Here is a 10,767-nt window from a genome sequence, read left to right as displayed (position 1 = left end):
GGGTATTTTAGTGCACATTAACAGAGCTTGTGATATGTGCATGAACCTCAATATTTTGTATTAAGTGTTTTTTTCTATTTCCATGTGTTTTCTTAATTTGCAGTGAGATGAGCTCTCTCGGCCACCATACTTTAAGAGCACAAATATAAAAAATCTAGGTGAGAAAAGATTGAAAACTAAATAAAGTACATCATTATAAATGATAGTAGTAGTATAGTATGATGTGGTATGATATAGTAGGGTAGCGTAGTATAGAGTAGTGTAGTATGGTATTGTATAGAGTAGTTTACAGTGTTGTGCAAGTTCACACCTCTCATGAACTAGTTCAAAGTTCAGTTCATACAAGTAAACATGAATAGTTGACGTTCATAGTTCACAATTTAATTTCTGAACTAGTTCATAGTTCAGTTCATTTCATAGTTTTAAGGTGGAAAGTGATAATGAAAGACTTAACCCGTTAAAGAAAACCTTATCCATCACTACCCCTTGCCTTTACTGTTGGAATCTTTATCAGACAGTGTGTAAAAATCCCTCTCTGCTTTCTCTTGCCATCTGTATATGAGACCGAGAGCTGTTGTGTTGCAGGTATGGCCTGCCCCTTTAAGGAAAGTTTGTAGTGCACCTGGGCATTGTGGGAAAATATGCTAAAAGTGCGTTTATAAGGAGAAATGACGGACCACCTAGAGGGGATGCGAGTGTTGCTCCTGCTGTATATCAGATAAATAAAGTTGCCTCGTTCCAAGTAAAGAAACATATCCTCCTCCTTCTTCACGGAGCGGTCCGGACGGCTGGTTACCGGCCAGACAGCGAGCCAAGATAACCAGTGACAGTGGCGGCTCCTGGTACAGGGGACATAGGAGACTGATTTGTCATGACGTGACTATGGGGTGCCGTTTGTAAAGCAGCTCACGCTGAAGAAAACTGCAGAATTTGTGTAAGATATTGTTTAGGCTTCATAGAAATACAGTGTAGATGTTGGTCTATTTACATTATGAACCTCTGATATAAGTCTCTCTCTCTTGCTCGCTCTCTATGGGCTTTCTGCTGAATTTTCTGTTGTCCCTGTTTATCTTTGTTTGCTCAGCCCTGTTTATCTGGAGAAAGATGAGGCTCTTGAAGAGGCAACTCTGACCTTTTCAAGCTTTTATTTTGTTACTTCCTGTTACCGGCATTTGAATTTGCATATTAGTTAAATATTTAGTTTCACCCGAAACATTTAGATTTAACATTTAGATTTAGATTTAACATTTGGATTTAGATTTAACATTTAGATTTAGATTTAGATTTAGATTTAACATTTAGATTCAGATTTAGATTTAACATTTAGATTTAACATTTAGATTTAGATTTAGATTTAACCGTCAGAGTTGGTCAATGTGGCCTGGGAAAGGGAAGTCTGGGGCCCCCTGCTTGAGCTGCTCCCCCCGCGACCCGACCCCGGATAAGCGGATGAAAATGAGATGAGATGAGATGAGATTTAGATTTAAATTTAACATTTAAATTTAGATTTAACATTTAGATTTAACATTTAGATTTAGATTTAGATTTAGATTTAAATTTAGATTAAAATTTAGCATTTAGATTCAACATTTAACATTTAAGTGTAACATTTAACATTTGGATTTAAATATTTAAATATCTCTAAGTTGACAAATATAGTTGTAAATGTGCAAAAAAGTGACTCAAAAATTCACACCAGTTTTTTAAACATGGTATGACTCTAAATGTGACAAAATGTTGCTGTTATTTTCAGAGTGAGCTGCTTTACAAATGGCACCCCATACGTGACACATGCAATGTAAAACAATACATTAACGTCACACCATCTTCCTCTAACCCTAGGGACGCACCGGCGGTAGAAGCGCTGTGAAAGCTGTCTGCCCCCTTTCCTCGCCAATGTTAAATACTTTGGCTGTTTGCATCGGCAGCGTATTGCCGGGAAGAACCAGGAAGCGCCGCGGCCACACACACACACGGAGAAATGGTGACGATAATGAAAAATGTAATATAATAAAATTTAATATAAAATTAAATAGAAATATAAAACTAAATTAAAAAAAATCCATATCCTGCGCAGGAGCCGACTGCGCACATCCTGCGCTTCCGCCTCAGGTATGTCCCTGACGTACACGCTGCAGTGATAGACTGCGGTTAGAGTCAAAGATGAATCAAAAAAAGATTAAATTATCAGGTGCACAATTCAGAAAGCACCGCAAAGTAGAGGAGGAGAAGAAAGAACAATATCGAGGTAAGAATCACCCCGATTGTGGACATAATTTATGTCGACATGACATGATATGCTATCAGTACAGGACTCTTGATATTTTTTATTATATATTTGTATTGTTTTTTATAGCTTACAAATTTGTCTGCCTGAGTGTGCATCTGTTTACAGTCCAAAAGCCTTCTTTTGCGTTCGTTCATGCACAACACTGTGCGTGGTGTAGTCTAGAGTAGTATAGTGTAGATTCGTGTAGTATAGTGTAGTATTAGTGTATATATAACTGAGTGTTTTCAGTGTATTAAGATCATAGACTGTATATTAAAGAGATTAAGATCAGTGAGTGGTTATTGTTGTAATAATGTCTTTCCGGTGGAGGGCAGTCATTTACTGAGTCCCATTTAAACAACCACAGAAGAAAAGAGGGGGCGGACCCGAGTCTCCTCCGGGAGAGCCAGGCTGCGCACCGCGGCGCGAGGATGGGCCGCAGCGAGGAGCTCAGTGACTTTCAGCGGGGGACGGTGGTCGGCTGTCACCTGTGTCAGAAGTCCGTGCGGGAGATCTCGGCCCTGCTGAAGCTGCCCCGCTCCACCGTGAGCTCCGTCATCCTCAAGTGGAAGCGTGGCGGCATCACCACGGCTCTGCCCCGCAGCGGCCGCCCGCACAAGCTCCAGGAGCAGCAGCGCCAGGTGCTGGAGCGGGTGGCGCTGGAGAAGGGTCTGCCCTCCGTGGAGGCTCTCACCGCCGAGTTCCAGAGCGAGTCCGGGGCCAGCGTGAGCTCCAGGACCGTGCGCAGGGAGCTCCGGGAGATGGGCTTCCGAGGGAGGGTGTCCACGTACACGGCTAAAGGTGCGTTCAGGAGGCGTGGGAATGACAGGGTCTGCAGGTGGAGCATGCTGTATATAGTATATAATAATTACAGTAACTGTCACATTATTATATTTCTATATTTCTGTCAAGTTTGAAAACAGATGTTTGCTCATGAGTGAAGGTTGTGATTTTAAATTCTGTATTGTAAGATAATAAAAAAACATTTGAATAATCTGAGGTTGAACAAAATATATAATAAATGTGTGCTTGTGAAATCCATAAACAGAATGTTGATTTAAATTGATTCAAATTATAGTGCAACAATTATTCTATTTGTTTTATTGCTCAGCCCGGTGCACATTGATGCCCCCCCCCCCCCCCCCCATTCTACCTGCACTTTTCTTTTATTAACATATTAGTGTGTGTCTGCAGATCCTCACCTAGTTCCTGTCCTCTGTTACATTGTAATGAAAGTGATTTGAGGTTCAGTAGTTTGTGCTGATGTGACAGTATTTGTCTTTCTTTGATACCAGGAGGGGAAAAGAAGCAGACACTCCTCAGCCAAGAGGACGCCCAGGTGGACGTGTCCCGTCTCGACTTGCGTGTTGGACGTATCCTCACAGCGCTGCAGCCTTCAGAGACGGAGAGTGTGTGTGTGAAGCAGGTCGACGTGGGAGAGGCTGCTCCCAGGACAGTGGTCAGCAAACTGGCTCAGCACATACCAGTGGATCAGGTACGTTATTTTTAATTTGTGCAGCGGTATCAAAGAATTTATAGAATATCATGTGATTTCTAGCTATAACTATTAGGGCTTCTAATACTTTAACATGGGGGTCTACACATTTTTGTACCAACATTACATCTGCTTGTGAGTGCTGACACCCCCCTCCCTCCATTTGCTCTTATGAGAGGTTCTCCACATGTGTTTGGATCCTGGCTGCAGGGATTTCCCTCAGTTTTCTCCTCCTGCCACAGGAGCTTTAGAGCTCAGGCAGTGATGTGAGGTGGTCAGGTGGTGTGGTTGGCAGTCAGAGCTCCACTCCATCCAAAATGTGTGAGATGGGATTGAGGTCAGGGCTGTTTGCCCCGTTTGACTAAAATGTTATTACATGGTGAAGCAGTCACCGTTTCCCTTTATTTCAACTATGGTCCGGCCCTGAAACTTTCAAAAAAGAGTGTCAGTGGACATACTTTTAGCCCTATGCTATATAACTGGAAACATATGCCTGCTTACGTCATGCTTGCAAAACATTGTGTGACTTTGGCAAAAAAAATAAACTCTCACAAAGATAAATATAACACTAGCTTCTCTCACACGTTGATGGTGCTGCAGGGGTGGAATTTTATTGCACAACTCTATTAAGGGCTTTCTAATGGAAGCTGGGAAGAGAGAAACTGTTGCCTCTTTGTTTGCTTATTAGTCCAAATACTGCTTTTACCCTGTGGTTGTTTAACTTGGCTGTCAGGGCAAATTCCCCTCGTACAAAGCAAGGTCAATAAAAACATTTTGTTTAGTATATACAGAGCCAGTAAAGCTCTAAATTATCCACAAATTTTGTGTCTAGCAGTCTGGTAAATAAATAAATTCAAACTTGCCTTGAGACGAACACACCCTTCCATCATTATAACACGAGATCCACAGAGGATACATATAAAAATAGAAGGTTGTGTTTTAAGGGATGATTCTTTTTATAGGTCTCCAGGGCTCAAAATGCACACATACCACAAACCCTGAGACACAGAAATTATATATATTTAAGAGACGGGAGTCGGAATTATAGTTTGCAGCTTTGAAGCACGTTTGTATTGGCTATAAAAGTGAATTAAATCTTCTGTCCACCACGCAGATGCAGAACCGCATGGCCGTCCTGCTCTGTAACCTGAGGCCAGCCGAGATGGGGGGGGTGGTGTCCCAGGCGATGGTCATGTGCGCCTGCTCGCCGGACAAGGTCGAACTCCTTGATCCTCCAAGTGGAGCAGCACCAGGAGACAGAGTGACTTTCCAGGGCTTCCCAGGTACAACAACACTGAACATTAAATAAAACACATCCCTGTTTGTTCTGTATCATGAGATAAGTGTGGTGAGGACTGTTGAAAACATATTCATCTCAAGTTTCCTTAAAAAATAAAAAAACAGACCAGTTACAAAGCCATCTGCATCACTGAGAGACGTTAGAATCAGCCAACATCTCTAACCCAAACTAAAATTAAACCTGCTGAAACTAATCGGACGAGAGAAGTTTGCTTCAAAGCTCTCAAAGTCGGCTGAATGAGAGATTGTGATTTTGGGAAAATCTATTTCATTAGTTGAGAAGAACAGATTTTACTCTCAAGTGAAAGCAATACGCTTCTTGATGCATTTTTTAATCTATTAACATCAAGCAAACATCAGTATGTCCTACAATTTGGCATAGATTGGGGCTGAGGCTTTATCAGAATACACTGTGGGACATCCGTTGTCATTAGACAGTCAAAAGGTGCCTTCGATTCCACTGAAATTAAGTCTCAGTGCTGCAGCATACATGGTTCTCCTTCCAACTTCATGGCAGCCATCTGGCAGGAGCCCTCTCCCCTTAAAGTCAGGTCCACAGAGAGCTGGTTTTCTCAAACTCTAACAAACACCTTTGGAATGAACGAGAATTCAAACAGTGAGCAGACCTCACCTCCTAACCTCACTGCCTCTCTCTCCTGCGGCTGAATGGGATTTAATCCCTGCACCCAATTTCCATAATCCCATGGAACACCTTTCTATACCAGTGGAGAGTGTTACAGCATCAAATCATAAGCCATCGTGTGGCAGAGTGAGTCCTGCAAGGGCTCTAAATCCTACCACCAATGTACAAGTGTCCTGAAATCATTAATCCTGCATGTGTCAGTGCACAGTAGAGATCAGGGATTTTCTCTAATGAATCAAACCCACTTGTGGATTACAGGTGAACCAGATAAGGAGCTGGATCCCAAAGAGAACGTGTGGGAGCAGATTCAAGCGGACCTTCGCACGGATGCCCAGTGTGTTGCTGCGTACAGAGGAGCGGCCTTCAGAGTCCTCGGCAAGGGAGTTTGCAAATCCCAAACCATGAGTGATAGTGAAATCAAGTAAACTGTCAGCACTGCTTGAAAATCCCTGCTTTAAAATTCCTGCAATGAAAATTACGTGGAAAGACTTCCCCAAGGACAGGAGGCCCCGTAGCACCATATAAAAACACACAAGGTTTTGGACTGACATGTCCAACAACCACATAGGTGTTTGAGTGCCCACATGCTTTTGTGGTGAACCCCCAGGAAAATGAGGGTGATGCTTACATTGCCCATTGCCCGGACAGATGTGAAAATTGCTGTTACATTTTTTTCCTATTATGAAAACCTGCAGTTTTGAAATTGGCCAAGGGAGGGCGCTGCAGCAGCAATGATCATGTTCAGTATGTGTGTGGAGACGGGAGAAGGTGCAGTACACATGAGAAGATGCAGTACACAGTACAAAGTCATATCCAAGATGGTAAAAAGACCAAGGGGAATTCTACAGAAGAACCCCATCGAGGTGGGAAAGTGTTTTTCCCATGTGACCACAGTGGTGATTTCCACTGATATTCAGATGAAACTCATCGGTGCAGTCCCAGTAGAAACAAGGAGACATTCAACAGTTTTCTTTTCTATTCATGGTCAAGAAAAGAGCTCAGAAGTACCTAGTTTAACCAACTGTAAAATGTCAGCTCTTTGTTCTTTCATGGAGGTTGTGTGGGTTTTTCACAGTATGAGTCCGACGCTGACGCATGATGTATGTGTGTCGGTACAAACAGCCTGCGGCAGGTTCCATTCCAAAGGACGTGTTCTGTCTGATCAGTGTTATAACGGAGATCTCCTCATTGTTTTTCCTGATTTTTGTTCAACTGAAGTTTGGAAACTGGAAAGTGAGACCTCCGAAATGGATGTGAAAGTGGAAGTTTATTCACCCAGAAACTTCTGTATCCATCCTGCTATTTCAAACTCTACTCTTGATTCAAGATTCAAGATTTTGTATTGTCAAATGCACAACAATAACATTAAGCAGTCGCTGGCAGTGAAATGCTTGAGTCTCAGGCTCTCTTCTAGCAATGCTCAAGTAATTACAACCTATAAAATAAAATAGAAATAGTATAAAATAGAATAAAATAGAATTCTATTGTTTTAGGAAGGCAGTGAAAGTAATTTGCTACTTCATTTGACATGTTTCTGTTTGCTCAGCCTCCATCATGATCACTAATGATCAGAGATGTTTCAATACTGACATTAGCATCGGAAATGCCTCAGATACGGACGAAGATGCCAGGTCGGGACACAGCGAATTTGTGAATCTATGAACCGATCCTATACCTTATGTTTAAAGAGTATTTGTTTCACCCAGATAAAACTGAAGTTTTCTTTTCCCAGAAGTCATTTCTTCTTTGCTGTAAAACAGTTTAAACAGCAGAACTCGTTTTTAAGGGTTTAACCTGAGCCCGGTCATAAAAAGGTGATACAATCATCACTTCCATTCTGGGTTAGTACTTTACAGCTGTGGAAATACACTGATATCAGATCGGTACTCAGTATCTGCCGACACACAAAGTCAAGGTATCAGTATCGGGAAGTGAAACAAATGTATTTGGACATCTCCATTAATTATCCTGCTTATAAAAATGAAGAGTTGTCTTTGAAGGAGCAACCGAAAAAGAAACTCTCTTTTCGTGTTTGCCTTTTGCTTGAGGCTGAAGGAGTCCATGAAGTAAAACACAAACACACAAAGTTCTCTTCCCTTATTTTAATGGAAGAACTGAAGATAACCCATTGAGTAGAATGGGGATGTGATTCAGGAACTAAGAAGAGGAACAGATTGGCCGAGACATAAATCTTTTGACAAAACTCGTGGGCTTTCAGTTACAGTATCACGCTTTCTGTGATATAAGAACAATAATAATACACTTTATTTGTATATGCTGATGTGTATATATAGTGCTTTATATGCAATATAAAACTTAATAAAATGTTTAAAAATCTAAAATAATGTTTAAATATAATTCAAAAGATTTTAGGTAACACAGGGGTGAGTAGATAATGAGTGAATTATCTTTATTGGGTGAACTATTCCTTTAAACTCCCTCCAACGTCACCTTCGGGATGATGCTGTTATGTCTGTGACCTTTTTAAAGTCACATTTAGAACTTGTTTTTCTTCCCAAACAAATCACCCTTAGTTCCAAAAGAATTTCCATGTGGTGTCCTGGAGCCACAATGTGAAGTTTTGTTTTTGTTTTTGTGCACAGCAGAGGTTTTTGCTCATGCACACCGGAGGCCTGTATCACTAAGCTCATTCAACATACTCAGGATATCTTTTTGTTATCATGATTCACTTAACCTAACATTGTCCTCCCTGATAACCTGTGATTTTCAAGCGTTCCCTCTTATATGGTATAAAGAACTTTATTCACGGTTCGGATGATGTGGGTCATACTTGTTGACTTTGACTCTGCATCATGGTTTTCAAGGGGTGGAATATCTTAACTCTGTTAGATAAAGTCGTGACCCTCCCTGCATTTATGTAAATCAACAATTCTTGATTGTAATATTTTTTAGATCTCTTTTTCTTGGTTCACATCAACAGATCAACCGTGGACTCAGTGAGTGTGTGTGTGTGTGTGTGTGTGTGTGTGTGTGCGTGTGTGCGTGTGTTTCCCAATCGTCCTCTCATTCACACCTATGATCTGGTTTCTTCTTTTGAAGTTTCCACGTGTTAACTCATGACTGCAGTTTGTTGACGTCCCTGTGGTCATTGGCCTCTTGGACTGATTTGTTTTCCAACTGTGAACAATACAGTGATTTATGTGTGTATTTTTTCAATCGATTATATTTATAATCCATCTGCTATGCTTACCTCCACCAAGAAGGTTCGGGTTTCACTCCTTTTTTCACTTTGTTTGTTTCTCAGCAGGATTACACAGAAACTATCCCATGAGATGGGATTCAGTGGATAGATAGATATTTCTTTTCACTTTCACCATTTCTCCAGGGAATAATTCATGGACCTTGATGAACAGGCATATTTGGGGGACTGATAACTATGAGCGTGTGTAATTTGATGCAGCCTGACTGAATTTAAGGGGACAGTAGGGTGTAGTGGTGATTTGAATGTTAGGTCATTTCATGTCTGCTCTCACTTGTATTGGTCAAAAACAGCTGAACTGATTTTTAAGGGATTTTTTTTAAGCGTGGGGCTCGACCCAATTACGAAAATGAGACCTGCACAGATCCAAAACAACCAGGGACTTCCTTTAAGGTGGTGACATAGTTCATGAGCCTATAGGCATGTGCTGTGCTGTCTTATGTAGATGTGAATACACACTTTTGTTCGCTTGTTACAAATGGTAAAGTGGTATCTTTATCAATAAATCAAGTGCCTTGGTTTGTGTTGACTACCACAGGCTGACATTAACAAAACCACTCGATATCACACACGCCAACACACAGCTTCAGTACACTTGACTCATGCAGGAACCAATAGAGGACACATCGCTGGAGAGAGTGGAGGTACTGTAGAGGTTCATCACACGTCTCCGTCCCTGCGGTAACAAACCTGGAGGAGTCGGACTTGTAGGTGTGTGCAGCCGCTCGACTCGCTGTGGTTTCTGTCTGAGGGGAAAGTTTGTCAACAAGTAGCTGAAGCCTGGTTTCATCTCAACCCACGAGCACTGAGCGGGCCCCCTGTTCTGCATCCTGTTATTGAAAGACAGCAAAGGGCAGGAAACCAAGTGAAAATTCTGCCACGTGTGCGTCATGGTCTCCCTGTGTTTGTGTGGTATTTCTGGTCCCTGCAAAGACCTGATCTCAACACTTAATGGAGCCTGTCTGGGTTCACATTGAGAGACACAAAACACTGAGACAATCACAATAAGATCTGGGACATGTTCTCTGCTTTTCTTGGAAAATACACAACACAACTGGTGTTGTTGCACAAACCAAATGAGAACTATTTGACAGGATGGAACCTGGACCAAGAAAGAACTGTACAGTTATTCCCGAAATTATATTATATTATATATATCATATATTATAATATTTAATTATGTTTATTTATTTCACCCTCACTGTATAATTGTAATACGCATACCGTTTAATATTTATCCCTGCACTTCTTTTCTTAGACCGTCGCACTGTTCAGACTGTTTGTATTGTTTTGTTTTGTTTCGTTTTGTTATGTAGTGTGAATTCTATGTAAACCCACTTTACCAAGTCAAATTTCCCTGTTTGTGCAAACTTACTTGGCCTATAAACTTGATTCTTATTCTTCTTCTGATTCTGAAAACCTTACATTTTGACATGTAAATAATTCATGAATCTCCCTGAAAATAATCATTTATATACATTTACATATTCAGGGAAAACTGATATCTATGAGTGGGTGTAATTTGATGTTGACTGTTGGACCTTGGTGGAAGTATGAGCAGATACAAACAACACCACATCAGTGTGCCAGAAAACACACACAATAAAATGTGATCGAATACAGCCACTTGTTGTTTGGAGTTCACTTTGTAAGTCGATCTTTCATAACAGTGCGTCTCTCTGTTCTGCCCACAGGGTTTATTTCTCTTCTATTTATAAGCCAAATAAAACACATCTATTTTGTTAGGGCTACAAGAGGCCCACATCCATATCTGTAAATCATTTTCTCTTTAATGCTCCTTCAGCCAGTTAGTCAAACAAAAACCTCATATCCTTTTACAG

At 41.1% G+C, this 10,767-nt stretch overlaps 1 protein-coding gene across 1 annotated transcript; it reads left to right on the top strand.

The window, feature by feature from the left end:
* Positions 1-2,085: 2,085 nt before the first annotated feature.
* Positions 2,086-10,548, top strand: LOC133953388 (aminoacyl tRNA synthase complex-interacting multifunctional protein 1-like). Its single transcript, XM_062387296.1, has 4 exons — positions 2,086-3,070; positions 3,565-3,764; positions 4,879-5,047; positions 5,965-10,548. The coding sequence occupies exons 1-4, from the start codon at positions 2,701-2,703 to the stop codon at positions 6,129-6,131; spliced, it is 906 nt and encodes a 301-aa protein (XP_062243280.1). The 5' UTR covers positions 2,086-2,700; the 3' UTR covers positions 6,132-10,548.
* The last annotated feature ends 219 nt before the right edge of the window (positions 10,549-10,767 follow it).

Source organism: Platichthys flesus, chromosome 5, assembly GCF_949316205.1.
Source record: "Platichthys flesus chromosome 5, fPlaFle2.1, whole genome shotgun sequence".
Taxonomy (NCBI): domain Eukaryota; kingdom Metazoa; phylum Chordata; class Actinopteri; order Pleuronectiformes; family Pleuronectidae; genus Platichthys; species Platichthys flesus.
This window is presented reverse-complemented; position numbering and strand designations above follow the sequence as displayed.

Excerpts from the sequence above, each read along its gene's own strand:
- LOC133953388 (XM_062387296.1), top strand. The coding sequence starts at position 2,701 with ATGGGCCGCAGCGAGGAGCTCAGTGACTTTCAGCGGGGGACGGTGGTC. Across the intron at positions 3,765-4,878 it reads AGCACATACCAGTGGATCAG|ATGCAGAACCGCATGGCCGT; the intron begins GTACGTTATTTT and ends TCCACCACGCAG. Across the intron at positions 5,048-5,964 it reads GACTTTCCAGGGCTTCCCAG|GTGAACCAGATAAGGAGCTG; the intron begins GTACAACAACAC and ends TGTGGATTACAG.